The sequence below is a fragment of the Ischnura elegans genome, assembly GCF_921293095.1.
Source record: "Ischnura elegans chromosome 13 unlocalized genomic scaffold, ioIscEleg1.1 SUPER_13_unloc_1, whole genome shotgun sequence".
Lineage (NCBI taxonomy): Eukaryota > Metazoa > Arthropoda > Insecta > Odonata > Coenagrionidae > Ischnura > Ischnura elegans.
In genome coordinates this window covers 4554317-4572278 of record NW_025791657.1, presented here as the reverse complement: position 1 = coordinate 4572278, position 17962 = coordinate 4554317, and the positions used below count along the sequence as shown (strand labels likewise).

The 17962-nt window shown below is 39.3% G+C and overlaps 1 protein-coding gene across 1 annotated transcript in view; it reads right to left on the bottom strand.

Moving 5' to 3' along the window:
- Positions 1-17962, bottom strand: part of LOC124172500 — a 47204-nt gene that overhangs the window by 5035 nt on the left and 24207 nt on the right. Inside the window, exons 5-6 of the mRNA XM_046551940.1 lie at positions 12204-12276; positions 10734-11492 (exon numbers count right to left, since the gene is read on the bottom strand). Of these exons, the coding sequence (XP_046407896.1) occupies positions 10734-11492; positions 12204-12276 (832 nt within the window). The remainder of the gene's footprint in view (positions 1-10733; positions 11493-12203; positions 12277-17962) is intronic.

Here is a 17962-nt window from a genome sequence, read left to right as displayed (position 1 = left end):
GATGATGATAGAGAAAGATCTGGAAAGTGCTGGTCTCCAGTTTTTAGTTCCACCGTAATTCTGAGTTTAAAACATAAATCAAAACTGATGGAAATACATGGAAGTGTTATATTAAAATTTCTGATATTTTGCTTCTACATATTGTTCATGACATCAATTTCCTAAATTCTTTCTTACAACACCTTCAAATACTTTCTTTCGACTTCATTACACATAATTATCCTTAATATACAGCCGGGAAGTCAACTGGCTCATTGCCAATTGATGGAACACATTTTCCAGGGCATTGTTGGGAATTCACATGAACATGAAATTCTCTACACTTCTCAGTGGAACTTATTTAAAGGCACAGCAATATCTGGAGACGTTTGATAAACCAATGCCATTCATTTTCATTTGAAGCAATGGCTAACTTAATTTACGTACATATAAAATCCAAACATATCCATTATTATTCAAAACGACCAATCATTTCCAAAATGTCACCCATTTTAAGCATCGACCCCACAGCAATAATGAAAAATTCAATTTGAGATAAATTGCCAACCATGAAGCAAATGAAAAAATGAAGTAAGACTTAGAGCAAGACACTTAAAATAAAAATTACATGTTAAAAATTACAAATTAGCATGATGCCGATTGAAAGCAATGGTGGCATAAAAATGAATCATCCTGTCCATGAGTAAGCATGACATGCGTGAGTGGATGGCCTCTCACTGGTGTTTATGGAAGTGGTAGTCAGGGTTAGTGAAAGAATTTGCACGTTAACTTCATAAAAGACATTTCTCTCCTGTGTCTGTGAGAATGTGTATGACTTGGGTGTACAGTGAAACCTGCCTTTAGCGGAACCTGAGTTAAGCGCAAACCTGTCTTATCCGGAATATATAGTTGGTCCTGGAGGTCGCAATAGGGTTTAATGTGTATTCAGTGCCCTCTGTCAAATGGAAACTGTCAAATGCGTAAATGGAATTGATTCCTGGGCGAGTTTCTGGGTAGCGGAATTGTAGAAAACAATTCCAAGGAAAATTTTTACCCTAAGGAAATGAAATTCGAAAATGTTCTGTTTAGTCCTCTCCCTAAAAAACAGTCCTTAAAACGGAACCAGCCAAAGATGTCGTTCGTTCTCTATGGTCCACGTCAGGGGTCTCCAATTTACTAGGCCACGAGGGCCACATTCCAAGTTCCAAATCGCCCCACGGGCCGGATAGCAAATTTGCAGATTACTGAAGTATTCGATGCCAACGAACACTAGAAGGCCACTTTGACGTGCATTACAGCACTGTAATGCTCCTAGTGGCATCTCACAGAGTTAAATGAGCGAGAATCGCGTGGTACTTGAAATGAGTGCGCGGGCCAGATGAAAGCCCTCTGCGGGCCATATTTTGTAGACCCGTGGTCTACCTCATTGTTGGTTTATATCACATCGCGCGAGGGACTCAGGCCAATATGACATCAATCTAGACTAAAACACTTCCACGTCTCGCTAAACCTAGCGTTAACCCTCCTCTAGTACCCAATGTCCCTCTGAGTTTCGTTTCACGTACATTTCGTCAAAGCCCCTACAACAAAGCCCCTACAAAGCCCCTTAGGGTGTCCCAAAAAAAACCGAAAGTTTGAAAGTTGAGGGGGCATTTCCATTTTCCTATGCGAATGAATGAAAAAACATCCCATAAAAATTTTCAGCTCAATCGGACAATATTTGACCCTGCCGAAACGCATTCAAAGTATGAATTTTTGTTTTCCAAATTTCAAGCAATGTTGCCTACCCTGCAGGAGGCTCGAGTGTTAAAAAAACAACCAATTTTAAGTTCAAACCATCTCCTCTAGCTCTATAGTCGTTGACAGCAACACTTGAGTCAAAATGAGCTTCATAGCCACAACTCGGTGTGTTTATAAGTCCCGCTCGCCGTTGCGGCCGCCAGGCGCCAGTAAAGTGCATATTGCCCCGCCGTGTCGCGTTGAGATTCGAGTTATGCGCTTTCAGAACATCACTCTGTTTATGTTAAAAGTATCCCGGCTTAGTCTATTAGTCACTCGTGGAGTTAAGTGTTGTGCACTAACTGATAGCGTGAGGTATTGTCGTGTGTTTCGAGGTCGAGGCTGTTTCGGCGGTGGCCAGAATGAGCGTGAAGTCGAAGGGTACGCCTGTTATGCGAAGTGCGGCAAGTGTTTGGTTGGTGGGTAATGAGTCCAAACATTTTCCCGGCAATGGTTAACTCCCAACGCTGCGTGAAGTTCTCAAAGTTTTCTTTTACAACCTGCACTGTTCTCCAGGATCGTTGTCAGCGGCAGATGCAGCAAGGATTGCAATCAAAGAGTTACTTGTTGTGTGGGGAAAGTCTAATATTCCTACGCAGGAGGTTCGAGCAGCCATTAAGAAGGTACTGACAGCTTACGAGAAATACCGTGCCCTTGGGAAAGATAAAAATAAAACTAGTGAGAAGTCAGTGTCCGCAAGAGAGGAATTCAGCAAAGTGCTCGACCGTCTGTGGTTGGCATCGGCTGCAAAGACGCCCTTTCAAACATTACTGAGGAGGAGGACAAGTTGTTTTACATATCTATGAAAACTGATTGAAAAGGATATATGGTGAGTATTGATAGAAAGTGGTGTAAGCGTTTAGAAAACCGTAAGAGACTTCAAGAAGAGGATTTTTTAAGGAAAAAACGGCATGAGAAAAAAAAGGAAAATTGTATGAGAAAGTGGACCTCGTTCGACAGATGTCTGCGGAGAGTACAACAAGCTCGTCGGATTCGGAAGAAAGTAATTTTTTTCGGGTGCGGGAAGGGTGACTAATATGGCGGAAGAAAGGGAGAAATAACATTTGTTACTTTTACAGAATTTGAAATGCGGACAAGGTCCGGAAAGCGCCGTAGAGTAAGTATAATGTCCGACAGCCTTGTGACTGCTTCCCTATATCGGACTCAGACGTCCTCTGCCGCTGGGTCTATGATAGTCCAGGCTGTCACCAATGCGACAGCATCTGCATTGGGTTTTAAAGGGGATGAAATCCATTTAGTATCCTCCAAATCTCATCTACATAGAATGAGAGTGAATAAAAGGTCCGAGACAGTAAGGCTTATCAAGCAAGATTTTCACCCTCAAGTTCCTTTAGCAGTGCACTGGGATGGGAAATTACTTCCGAGCAATGAAGACGACAAGAGGCTGTTTGAAGGATATTTCAAATGTAGATGACATTATCAAATTTTGTATTCTTCAGCTGCAGGTTCGTAAATGGTAAATGTCAGAATGTTCAGGGTTATTTAAAGTCCATCCTCAGGATTAGTATTTAAAATTATGCCCCATATTATTTTAGAACCACCATCCTCGAGACGACTACAAAGAACTTTTGTAGTTGTGTATAGTGTGGTTGGGTGGTGTGGTTCCCAAGAAAGAGAAGTATGTGGTTCGCCCCCCCAGGCCCAACTGACAAATCACGGTGGATGAATAAGGATCTCTACGCTTTTAAAACGTGGATTTTTGGCAAGCAATTGCGTTTGTCGACACATGACTGTGACAATTTATTCAAATTGTGTTGCTTCATTGCACTTGCATTTATGAAACATTGGTACACCTGTCCCGTGGCAGTGAGCGCTCCGAGAATGGATCTTGAGCTACTTAAAGTCCTTGGTCGGAAGAAAGACCCTCACTACGCAGCAGCTTTGGCCAAGGTTTGTAACCGTCTATGGTTAAAACTTTCGAAAACTTGAATTGTATGGCCCTCTTCGATGAAATGGTTTCTGACGACGAGAAAAGAGACATTGCGGAAGCAATCAGAGACAATGAGGGGTCTGATGATGACGCACCTCGGGCTACTCTTCCGCCTAATCGACCTATTAGTGAGCTGACTCTCGCTGACTTCGCTTCGAAAAATTCTGTGAAGTTTTTCAAAATTATTGGTATTTCGCCGACATTTTTTTTTGCGAGATCCGTGCACATGGAAAAGTGACGTAGACTATCAGAAGGGCCTATCTATAGTTCAACACCTTAAGGTTGTTAATGATACTGCAGAGAGAGGAGTTCAATTAATAAAATATTTTCTATTCAAGAAAAAATTGACAAATGATGAGGCTCAGAGGCAACATCTGTTACTAGTTGTTAAGCGGCATAGGAAAATGTATGAAAAAAGTGGCAAAAAACTCTAGTTTTTCATATTGCTTGTGGTTAACAGCGCATTTGTATCCGCATTGTGACAGTATAATAATAAGAGAGCATTTTCTTTCAGAGGTTTCTGATTTTAAATCCCCCAAGACCCTTAGAGCTAGGCAACATTGCATGAAATTTGGAAAACTCAAAAATTCAAATTTTGAATGCGTTTCGGCAGGGTCAAATATTGTCCGATTGAGCTGAAAATTTTTATGGGATGTTTTTTCATGCATTCGCATATGAAAATGGAAATGCCCCCTCAACTTTCAAACTTTCGGTTTTTTTGGGACACCTTAACTCCCCCTCTTCCCTCCCATCACCTTTCTCTTTCTTAACAATTTCACCAGCCCATGTCTGTATGCTCACATTCCCTCCAACTCGTAATAATCTCTCCTCTCTCTTAATACACAGACATTTTGTGCAGCCTTGCTCGCAACCGAATCAGAAGGAATCATTCTCCTACATGCTGCTGACAGGGGAAGACTACAACACAGAACGCTAAGAATAAGAGGAACTGCTGATTGATTTCCGCCATGAGGCGTAACATATTAATGCTGAAAAATAAACTGGACTTGATCAAGTGTTTTAAGGGAGAAAAGCTCTCCGTGAGGCAGATAAGTACATGAGAAGTGTGGAAAGATGCAAATTTACGAAGCAATTACGGAAAAGGACGAAAATAAGAAAGACCTTGAAAGGGGTAGGTCCTTACAAACAGTTTTCTTCATATCCCATGCCACAATAGTTTGCAAAACGACACACCATAAAATAATTGTTGTTTCTGTCTATTATTTTAGGCCTGAGTCTACATTGAAAGAGGAAAACACCTCTCTGTGAATAGGAAGAATTAAACGTATTAGTTTGGGAATGGCTTGCGTGAGCAAGATCGAGGAATATTCCATAGTCAGGTCCAATAGTGCAAAAAAAGGCAAAGGAGTTTGCATTTTATTTAGAAAAATTAGATTTTAAACCATCTAATGGATAGCTACAGAGCTTCAGAGCAAGACTCAATATTGTTGGGAGCATTATTGTTGGTAAGTCAAACAACGAGGTTACGTAAACCGTAGAGGAGTTGAACTGCATGGTTCAAGTATAAATTAGAGACAATCAACCATGTGATATATATATAATAGGGTTGAAACCGGAATGTTTTTAGGTCTCTGAAGTAAAATCTGATGATTTCCCGGCAAATATATTCAAAAAAGGATATTCGGGCTTCCAGCCGGGATGTTGTCTCCCTCCATTCAAGTAGCGCACAATTCTCGCTCATTTAACTTTGTGAGATGCCACTAGGAGCATTGCAGTGCTGTAATGCACGTCAAAGTCGCCTTCAACTGTTCGTTGGTATCGGGTACTTAAGTGTTTAGGTCTCTGCCGTCTAAAACATTGTGAGTAAAAGGAGAAAACTGCAAAGGTATGTATGCATTTTTGAGTTCTATTTCTTGAAATTGGGGCATGAATGGAAACAATTGTTACATTTACACTTATTCTGGTGGAGGGAAGCACTCTTAAAGAGCATTTGACCATTGTCATAGGTGGAAATATGACAGGGCCTCCTAAAGCCTATTGTCATTGGGAAAAAGCTCGACCACGATGCTTCAAACTCATTTAAATTTATTTTTTCACTTAACCATTTCCAACTTGAGAAGCCACTGATCAAATGGAGAAATAATTAAAAAGGATGGAACACGGCTTCAATCATGGAAGAGAGGCATAAAAGTTTTAATGCCGAAATGAAGAGGGAAGATAGGGAGGTCATACTTTTCCTTGATGGTGCAACCTGTCACTCTAAAATTTGCCTCGTGAAAGTGGAGCTAGCCTTGTTTCTGGTAAACACCACTACAAACTGAACTATATTATAGCATCACGCAGCCAAAGGACCAGGGAGTAATTAGATTGCTTAAGGCACAATGTACGATGCACATTTATTTATTTATTGAATCATTCAAAAACAGCCAAAACGGCCTTTACATTGAATAGGCTACTTAAAATCTGCAGCTTTAACAAAAATAAACTATACAAAACTATAAAAAGGATATATAAAAAAGGATTCAGAAGATGGCTTTACGAAGCTGCCTCTTGAATGATCTGATGGGCATTGAAAGATCCAGGGAAGGGTGAGTAGTCGAAACGGTATTGAAAGAGGTAAGGAGACTAAAAAAGTGATGTCTGAGAGGGAGAAAGACGGAATTTAGGTTGGTATAGCAGATCGTCATTATGGAAGGAGCAGACGGGAATGTGAAGTGAAAAGAAAGGCAGTATTTCTGAGGATTGGAACTTGCCATTTAAGGCATTGTAAATGAGGGAAATATCATGAAAATTCCAACGGGAGGAAAGTGGGACCAATGATAGGGCAGACATTACTTCAGAGCGATAAGAATTATGGAAGTGAGGAACATGGTGTCGTACTACTGAAATAAAGAAATTAACTGGGCATTCAAGAATTTTAAGGTTGGAGGGAAAGGCAGTGGAGTAAATTATGGAGCAGTACTCGAGGACTGGGAGAAAGCAACTGGTGAAAATAGCTCTCGTGACCATCAGTAACAGTAGTGAGTGGATAAAGAACTCCTACCACTGAAATGACCTTGGATTCCATTTTGTTGAGGTGCTGATGAAAAGTTAGTTTGGGGTCGAAAGTAACACCCAGGTGATGGAGAAAGCTATCGGAACAATTTCATTAAAAATAGTGTATTTATAAGGAGTGAAGGTGCGTTTTAAAGAAAAAGGTATTTATTTTGATTTTCTGGTATTATACATGATGCAATCACTATTGGCTGCTGCAGTTACTGCGAATACAGTGTCGGTGGCGACCAAAGAAGTATCAGGGCTGGACGCCATTAATTGGATTAATTTGGCGGTGAAAGTATTAAAACATCAACTGATAAACTATGCTTTGCTTCTCTGACAGTATAAAAGAAGACCAAACCTATGAATCCAACAAAGAAGTAAATATAACCGTAATATGAAAAGAAAACAAAAAATCCTACAGAGAAATTTTGGTTTCATTAAAAGAACCAGCAAAATGTAGTCTCAACAAAGGTAACACTGATTTATTTAATATCTTACGTGGGGCTATTGGCAAGGTAGAGAGTTGTTACACAGGGAAAAAGTTAAAAACAGACAAAAATGATGGATTGTATGATTATTGTATGGATTCCTTTTTATTTTAATTTCTTCAAATAAACTAATTTAACCACAGTGCGATGCTGTTCCTTTGTTAGTTCATAATAATTTTGTCTACAGGTAGAATTTGAGTCTAAATAACCTTTCAGGCGACTCATGTAATAGATGTGATTTGACTTTCGCAGTCTTTTTTGAGTTGTCAGACCTTGAGTTAAGTGGAATACTGTCTTATCCGGAAAAAAATGACGGTCCCAAGAGATTCCACTAAAGAGAGGTTTCACTGTTTCTTGCGTAGGACAGAATTAGATATGCAGCATCTAAGTACAGATTAGCATGAACGGTGGCATAAATATGAATTATTCTGACCGTGAGTAAGCATGCCATGGGTGAATGGGTGGTCTACCAGGGTGATCTCACACTAGTGTTTATAGATGTGGCAGTCAGGGTTAGTGAAAGAATATGCACAGCCAGTTCATGAATAACATTTCTGTCCTGTGTGTGGGCATGTGTATGATACGGGTGCTACAAATGTAACTGGGGCGGGCGAGATGTAATGGAATGACACCCTTTAACCCTTCTACTGCCACTGGGCTGATATATCGGCCCTCACTGGTTGAAAGTAAACTGCCAGGGGCGGATTTATCGGTCGAAATAATTTCTTTTTTCATGATTGTGGCCTTTTCAACGGCTGTAATTTAAGTAAACTCCACTAATCTATCTAAGATTATAATATATAAACATATCTTAGTAATTGGGAAAAAAATCTAGACGTATTAAATAAAATTAAGGAAGTAGGTAAAAAAATTCAGATCTGAAATGATGCCAATTCCGGCAGTCTTCGCACATCCCACCCAAAATGGGCCGGCAGTAAAAGGATTAATGAATGATTCATTGAATCTAATTCTGATGCATCAAATTAGGCTGCTTTTTCTAGAGAACGACTGATCAATCACTACCTGAATATGTGCATAATACGGGTGCTATAAATGGGTACCTGTAAATGTGAGGCAGGCGAGATGTATAGGAACGACACCCTTTAATGAATGATTCATTGGCTTGGAGTGATTCATTAAAACTGATTCTGATTTATTACATGCGGGTGCATTTCTAGAGAACAGCTCCAATCAATCACTATGTGAATAGTGTCCCTCTCCTTTATGTGTCTGCTTTTTGCTTTCTGAGGTAACTAGGAAGAGAGAAACTACTTACCGCAAATGGTGCACGATTATGGTTTCCCTTGTCTGCGAGTACTCATGAGATTTCTGCTGTTTTTAACCCTTTCGAGACGGTGGAGTTTTCGTCTTAGCACAACTGCTGTACTGAGCCCTAAGAGACTCTTCTTTCTCGTTGCGCGGAGCATTTTTGGAGGGCATTCGTTAAGAAGGGTCTCGTTGAACCTTTTTTGACCCCTCCACGCTGGGACTTTGCATTATCTCGGACTCCGAGAGTAGTTGTGCTCCATACTTTCCGGGTTTACGACAATACCTGCGGCATTGGTTCGCGGTGAACTTATGTATTGCTTATATGTATTTGGCATATGGATAATTGTTGCTTGCACGTAAATTGCAGACTTTTAGTTGAATTCCCCATTTTTTTCATTGTTGAATTTTAAACGAAGTTCTAAGGCCAATATTAATGTATTTAAAGTAGCAACAATTTCCATGTTGATGTTTATACATAACTCGAGATATAACTTAATATTTATCGTAGAATTTCGTTTAAAAATTGTAAACGCTGCTCAAAAGACAAATAATTTAATTGTTAGTTTATTTTTCTTGAGAAATGAAAAAATATTTATTTCGAAAACTGACTGGATAAACAATTGTACGACCGCTGTCCCTTACCGCTAAGAGGAGTAATAAAAGGCGAGAGGTCAAGGTACCTGCTCCCGGATTCCGAGGGTAAATCCTAAACCCCGTAGGGTTGCGTCCCGAGACAAAGACGACGTAAACCCGCGACGGCCCTAAAAGGGGGAGAGCTAGAAAACGTATATATACGGCTTTTGTTTTCCTGGCCAGGAAATTTTCACACGTAAATATACGCCCGTCGTCTCCCGGGTCAGGAAACGTCCACACGTATACATACGTTTATAGTAGGGAAATGGTTAATGAATAATTCATTGAATCAATTCTGATTCATCAAATCAGGCTGCTTTTTCTGGAGAAGGATGGATCAATCACTACCTGAACAGGGTCCCACTCCTTTGTGTATGCGCTTGGGTTTCGTGATGTAACTACGAAGAGAGAAATACTTGTGGCAAATGGCGCAAGGAAAAGGTTTCCCTTGTCCGTGCATGCGCAAGTGTTTATTGAGGCTACCGATCTTCGTAAAATACTCGTCGCACAAACCACACGGATAAGGTGTCTAACCCGTACGTGTTTTCGCTTGTGATAATTAACACATAGAGTGCCAGCCGTTAATTTTAAAGCCCTAGCAGTCAGGGTTAGTCAAAGAATATGCAAATACAATTCATGAATAACATTTCCTTCCCTTGTGTGGGCATGTGCATGATACGGGTGCTATAAATGTAACTGAGGAAGGCGAGATGTACTGAAATGACAACCTTTAACTATTTTAGTGCGGCGTGTCGATATATCAGCTTTTACTGCTCGGCTGAAAAGTGTGGTGCGCCGATATATCGACTTTTACGGTATTGCTGTTAAATTTGAGGACATTGAAATAACAAAACTCATACATCAGTAACCATATACAAATGTAGTGATTATTGTCCAATTTAATCTCATTAATTAAAAAAACACCTTAAGATAACTAAAAAATTAACAATGTAATGTTTATTTTTCCTAGTTGCAACATTTTACTTAAAGATTGATTGATTTACATTTTATCCGCATTTTTTGACTGTACCCCGGGAAGAAGGATAGCAATAAAAGGGTTAATGAATGATTCAATGAATCTGATTTATCAATTTAGGCTGTTTTTTTCTAGAGAACAACGGATCAATCACTACCTGAACGGGGTCCTACTCCTTTATGCGTACGCTTGTGTTTCGTGAGGTAACTACGAAGAGAAAAAGACTTGTGGCAAATGGTGCAAGAAAACGGTTTCCCTTGTCCGTGCGTGCGCATGTGTTCATTGAGGCTACTGATCTTTGGAAAAGACTTGGCACACAAACCACACGGATAAGGTCTCTCGCCGGTGTGTGTCCGGAGGTGATCGTTGAGGTTGTTACTGTACGCAAAAGTTTTGGAGCAAACGCTGCATGAGTAAGGTTTCTCCCCGGTGTGCGTTCGCATATGCTTCTTGAGGTAACTCCGAAGGGCAAAAGACCTTTGGCAAACGCCGCATCGGTAAGATTTCTCCCCCGTGTGCGTTTGCGCGTGGCATTCGAGCTGATAACCCTGGCTGAAGGACTCGAGGCAAATGCCACACACATATGGTTTCTCTCCAGTGTGTGTACGGAAGTGTACGGCTAGGTAGCTTTTTCTAGAGAAAGACTTTGCGCATTCACTGCATGAATAGGGTTTCTCTCCACCATGCGAATTCATGTGCAAGGCGAGGCGCCTGTGTGTTGAGAAAGTCTTGGCACACACGCCGCATACATGAGCTTTCTCTCCTGCATGCGTTAACGTGTGCTGCTGGAGTTCAGAACCGTCGGCAAAAACCTTGCTACACACGTTGCACGAGTAGGTTGTCTCACTTGTGCTAGCACACATTTGATTGCTCAAGTTTCCCATACAAGAGGAGAGCTCGGAGGTCCTTCTATGAGTACGAGTTTTCCCATCTCCAACGACACTTTCACTCTCCTGTCTCACACTTTCCTTCTCACATATTCCTCCAGAGATATCCAAAACAGGCTCATTTCCTTTTTGCCCCAGCACTTTTAAAGTCTTGGAAGTGGATGGCTCACAAAAAATACTGTATTCTGCACTTGATACAAGGGTCTTGAGAGACTCATCTTTCCCCATGGATGATTCTGCTTCAACGTCTGATTTGCTGGTGCCAAAATTAATTTTAAAACCTTGTCCATCATCAGAAATGGAGGAAATCGTTCTCTCATCAGCAGGTAGAGTACCACATTTTTTCAAGCCTCTAACCATCACATTCCTTCCTTCCCCTGCATGGGATGTTCCCCCCTTGGATACAATGAGTGGTACAAAGGCTGAGGTAGCAATACAGTTATTGCTTTGATCGATCCATACATAACTTTGTGGTAGTAGATATGAAGTTGACTCTTCTTGCAGAGGCACTCTACTAGGATCTGGCAGCACTAGAAAAGAATTTTACATTACGACTATAACAGTCAATCATGAAATTTATGACTCCTTGATCTTATTTTTAAAATATCCTGGACAGATAACCTAAGCAGCTGGCTAGATAGCAAGAAAGCTGCGTTGACTCTTTTGCCAGTTTCTACACAGGTACAAATGGTGTCATAAATAATCTCAATACTTAAGTAAGTTTTATAAAGAATAGAGTTGTACATCAATTCATATCTGGCTTATAAATAATTAAGAAAAAAAATAATGAGGCTGCTTTGAAGATTTGCTAGTTTACAATACAAGACGTGAGTTAAAAGATTTTGTATTTTCCTGTTACATTCCAAACTTGATACTTAAAAATGGCCAATTAATATTCTATAGTTGAATATTTCAGAATGCATTATTGCAGATGTCCCTAACAATACTAATGTCAAAATTTAGAGGCATTTCTGATAGGCATGAATGAAAAAAAATTAGCATTTACACTTTCCCTGTGTGCCAAATCTTGATGAACCCAAATATAAAATTCAAAAATCATTAAAAAATGAAAGGTAGCTACACAACGGTACAGATAAATCTTTTTCCTTTTCCATTAGCATGTGAACTAAAGAAAACATTAAGTATGGACGGATGAATAATTCAGGATCTTCATCCTTCACCATCTGTTGCAACAAGTCCTCCAACTATATATTTAATTTCTAGCCCTTTAGAGCACTCACCCACTGCCTGCGTCAAATCCTCATGGGCCATTGCATAATTCTCCATTGGCTCTGCATTCCCTACAGATGTAGACTGAAAGTAAACATCAAAATACGGATCATGCAAAGCAGGGGTTTTAGAACTAATCAGGAAATGATTACCCACAACTGATTTTAAAAAATTTCAAAAAAAATTAAAATTTCCTCATGAAGAGTTTCTTTGCAAAATACAGTAAATCCTCTTTACATCGTAATAGACGAGACCAAAATTTGGGAAATTTGATGCATGGAGGTTCACTATAGAGAGGCTTCAGTGATAGGCACCATTTTTTCATATCCTTAGGAAATGAAAGGCACCACTGTCTTTTAAACCATTACATTTATGTGTTTAAACAAACATGTATGCATTAGTGTAGCGGTTCCCAAAGTGGGGGTCGCGACCCCCAAGGGGGTCGTAGGCCGTTCGGAAAGGGGTCGCGAGATACTAATAATATGGTGAACAACGTACGTAAACTTGGACGACCATTTTTAGGGGGTTGCGGCTAAAAAGAATGAGCTAAAATGGGTCGCGGAAAGAAAAAGTTTGGGAACCGCTGCATTAGTGAACATGTATTTATTATTAAATGATAACAGAAGGCGAGCACTATCACATGATTTTTAACATGATTCAAGAGATGATGAATGAGAAGAGAATGATCTCTCTTAATTCAACAGTCAGTTAAAATGATTAGGATAGTTGGATACAGTAGACCCTTGTTATTACGAAGTTTACGGGATCGAAAAACTGGAGGTTCGTAAAATCGAAGTTTGTACGAAAGTTTCTCTTGGGAACTGTCGAAAAAAACCGTATATAATAAACGCGTTTAAATTACGCGGAAATATATATAAACAGTAAAATACGCTTCAGTTTCTCAACAAAATAATGCAACATGATACAATCGAGTGTTGATGTCTCCCCGAATACTGTAAGTCCGATATACGAACTAGATGCGTCCCAAGACCTCGTTCGTAAGTAGATAAAACTACAGACCGGCCTCAGAGAGTAGTCCGAGGCAGAATGGTCTATGTCAGGGTAGGGGGCAGCATTGCCAGGTAAGAAAGGGAATCGCTTACAGAGGGTTGCGTGAAAAAAGGAGCCGGAAAAGAAGACGAGCGTGAAGGGCCCAGAGAAAGAATCACTTGGTTTGGTGATTCGAAGAAAGGACTTGTTTTGGTGGGACAGGCTTATTTCGGTACTCCTTATGCATTTGACAACATTGTATGACTAAGCAAGTGTGTAGGGTGCGTTTGGGGGACAGCAATTGGCTGTAAACCGTGCTGGCCCAGGGTTATCCGCCCCTCCTATTGTGCCGTTATTGGGCAACTCTCCCCATCCAGATTATACGCAAGGAATCGAGGAGTACGGTTATCCTGCAGAAAGCAACACTGCATTACACGTATGCGCTAACTCACGATCGTGACGAACTGATCTACCTAGGTGTGCAACGCATTCGGAGCCGAAAAATAGCTCCCCGCGGTGACGAAGAACGTGCGAAACGCTGAACAGTTCCTAAATTCACACAGGGTTCAGTGATACTTTGTTCAGATTGTGCCCACTGTGGTAGTTTCCCAACGCCACACCGCATGGCATCGGCCAAATTCGAAATTTGAAAATTTAGAATACTCGTATCTCTGAAAATTCGTAAATCGAATGTGCGCAGGAAGAGGACTAACTGTGCGTCGAATTTACGAGCGGTTATGAGTGGGTCACCATGACTCCACAGGAATGTAGCGTATCACATGTAGCGTGTGAACTGAATAAAGAACCATAATTGACGCAATTGGGCACAGCACAGGAGAAGAACTTAAACGTGGCGCCATTATTAAAACTTAGCGTAGTGAATATCCACCTATATGCCGTTGCTTATGCGTAGAACTTAGTAATAAAGTTCATATTATAACTTCCGGGACCAGGGCAGAGGTTTGTAATTTCGTAAAAACGAGAATTTCGTAATAACGTTTCTTTGAGCTATAGCTCGGGTAGGCCTTTTCGCCAGGACCAACTATTTACTTCGTAATAACGAGAACTTCGTAATAACGTTGATCGTATTAACGAGAGTCTACTGTCTATTATTTCTTATTTACTATCAGGTATGCTCTCATATGGACCATCTCAAAATAGCCATAAATAATGGTTAACGTGAAAATTACTGCACATTAAAGGTATAAAATTATAAAATAAGCATGAAACAATTATTGCTGAAAATGTCATTCCATGTACGCAATCATGGCTGCATAAATGGTCTCTAGTTGTCTCTGTACGACTTGTGGAGGTAGTTTGACCATCTCACGGGTATCCCCTTGGTCTCATAAGTGGAGGTTTTACGAGATAAAGAGATTCACTACAAAGAGGTTTGCCTACAAATTTATTTGTAAATATGATGGGACCGAAGGGGTGGCATGAAGTATAGAGGTTTATGATTTAAAGAGGTTCACTACACAGACATTTTACTGTAGAAATTTCTTCAACACACACACTGTCCTCATGGATTTCCCATTTGTTTTAACATGGAGCCAGCATTTGAAATATGTTACGCCGACATTTTTACAATGCATTTACGCAAAAGCTACTGCTAATATTACTATTTTTATTATTGATATCATCTATTAATTATTCTAACAGTCCATGCAAAGTTTACAATTATGAATATTGTTGTTTCTAATTCCATTTTGCAATGGAAAATTCTGAATATGCAGGGAAGAAAAAGGCAGCTTATTACCAAAATCATAGGAAGAGGTCCATGAAATTGGTTTTATTTTTTGCTAAAATTCGTTTCGAAACCATGTGATTTTGGTATCATAGAAAATCCTGGCAGTGTTATTATAATGCTACAATTTTCCCACGTTCATAAGCGTTTTATTATTTTATGGTACACATTTCATGAATACTTATACTTTTATTAAGCTTTTTAAATAACAATTAACACAATTTCGATGGTACAAAATTTCTGATAAAACTAAATGAAAAAGTGGTTCAACTTATATTGGTTCAAGGTATATGAATGGGTCAAATATGTAGTCTTGGTGAATATGATCAGCAAACAGCAAACCCCCACTAACCTCATACGTGTACACTTCGAGAGCCATTCCAGAATTTTTGGATGGTCAACTTTCTCTACACTAAATAAAGCCTTTAAAAATCCTTCTGTAATAGCAACCACAAGCTCCTCCTTTGCTTTCTTTGACTGAGTGTTCAAACGATAGCTGTCGTTTTGCGGGTCCCCTTTCTTTCGCAAGTGTAAGTGTATCACTACTGATGTGCTTTACAAAGTGTCACATCTTTCAAATTAAAATCTTTTACCACAAACTTTGCACTTTAATACTCTGTCTTTCACATAAAATCCTTCTCAGCTGAATTTACTTGTCCAGGTATGAACATTATCACTAGCATTTGGCATTTTAAAATTCCTATCCTTCGTTCAATATTTACAGCTGGAACTACGACAAAAAAAACATACCAACCGTAAAACATAACCTCTTACGATGGTGTTTTCAAACTGAGTGCTGGGTAGCTATGGTATAACCATAGTACTGTATAACTTACAAAGTGGCCAAAATGTTTCATGTCATGGGTTCCCATTCGATACCCCTCACCAAGGTGTTGAGGGAAGGTAGGACAGCGGCTAGATACAACAAAATCGCTAATTTTAGTATTACAGCTGTTGCCAATCGGTCTGGTAAGGCAGCGAAAGAAGCACACTTAACAAAACATTATCGGATTCAAAGAAACTTGAAAAATTATTTCCCGTTCATCGATCCTGAAACATCTAGAATGAGACGCTTTCTCACATGAACAATTAGTTATTAGATTTGGCCAATTTCGAAATGATTTTTTTTGCATTGTAGCTCATTGGAGAGCGGAATATCTGACGATCCGTCCGCTAATTAGGAGAACCCCCACTCCTCCTTTCTTTTCTGTTACTTCCTTCCCTTCCTCCAGTGCTAGCGCTTCGTCCTTTTAAATAACCACACATGTCTATGGTTGTCTTTAAACGAATCGAATCGCGCAGTTGACGGCACGGCGCCGTTGGTGGCGCCCATTTCAATTCGGCCCGGCGCATAGCGGGGCCAAATGCTTAAAAGGTGGTCATAATTATTAAATATCATGCAATGTGTTTGAAATTTCGAATATAACAGTTTTCGAGGTCGCTAATTTCGAATATAATATTAAAAGATAAAGAAAATTTATATTTTGCCAAAAAAATTGGAATTTTTGATAAAATAAGACATTAATTGTTCCTTATGTCCAGTAAAAAGGGGGGAATATTTTGAATTATATTATATTACGAATATGAAACTGATTTTGAAAATAATATGAAATGCATTTCAAAGCTTCAAGGCAAACGATTAATAATTCTATGAATTATTTTAAATAAATATCATCATTTTATGGCTATTTTTAATTTTCAAACATTCTAAACGAATTAATTACCAATATTGTTACATGTATCTTAATTTACACGTTTTAAGCATGTATACATACTTAAGGCTTAAAAATATATCCTTGAACATAATAAGGTAGCAAAGAAATTATAGACATTATTGTATAACAGTCAGTCTGCGTAGAATATGAACAGGCCCGCGACCACTCACTTAAAAAAATGCAAATACTCAATATAATTCGTCTCTAATTCGTCCCATGAAAAAATTATCTAAGCACAAAACTGCATTATTAAATAAACCCACTTATTATTTTGAATATTAAATGAAAACTATTAACTTAAATGTCTTTATAAGAATATATAAAACGTTAACAAACACATTTACATCACACATTATTATACAGTAGGTTTTCTACGTTGAATATGAAAAGAGCTGCGCACACAGGCTTATAAACGTAAACACAAATTTCAATCAGACTTCGTTCCATCCAAAGAATCGTCTACAGATTCCGATGAAGATCCTGATTCTATCAGGTAGGATTCATACAAAATATTCATGGCTACGGAACATAAAACTGTCGGTGACTTGGACCGCATCACAATCTGACTTACAATAATCGAGTCGGAATGTAACATCAATCTCACGACCAAGTCCACTACAGTTTTTTCCTCGAGCACTTTCGGGTAAAATCTTTCCTGAATTTCCTCAACAATTTGTTGTACGCTTCCTGCGCTTCCTCTGACATTTTTCCGATTGGTAACAATGAATTTTGTATGGCATTCCTTTCGTGCCACAGTATTTAGGGTTAACATTGTCGGCATGCAAAACTAGTGATATAATTCAACAATAGCCGTGCTGTTTAGATAGAATACACTTCGCAGATATCTATATTTATTCTATAGCCAGAAGACAGCTTGTAAAACAGAATTAAATCTCTGAAGAAGCTCCAAATTGAGGCCTGTTATATTGGCGGAGATTTCAGATTTCTCGAGCTGTGTTGTCGTCATTACTACTACCATACACCTGCTTTGGCCGGTTTAAACTAAGCTCCTTTTTAAGTCCTTCTTAGGCTCCTCCACCAATTTTTTAGCGTTTGTATTGCATATCAGCCAGGTTTTAACTTACATTCTGAAAGCCACTTGCAAGTAGCATTCGAAATGTCGAATCCATGCATGCAACGTGGTTAAACTACATTAGGGATATCATTCTTTACTGGACGAGATATTATAGCATCAACTTTGTATATACTTTGTCTTGAGTCTTTTTTGCGTCAATTTATTGCAAAAGAACTAATTTTGTTACACTGATAATAAAGTAAGTGCTCCCCCTTGCGTGCAGCGAGTCAACGAGCTACGCGC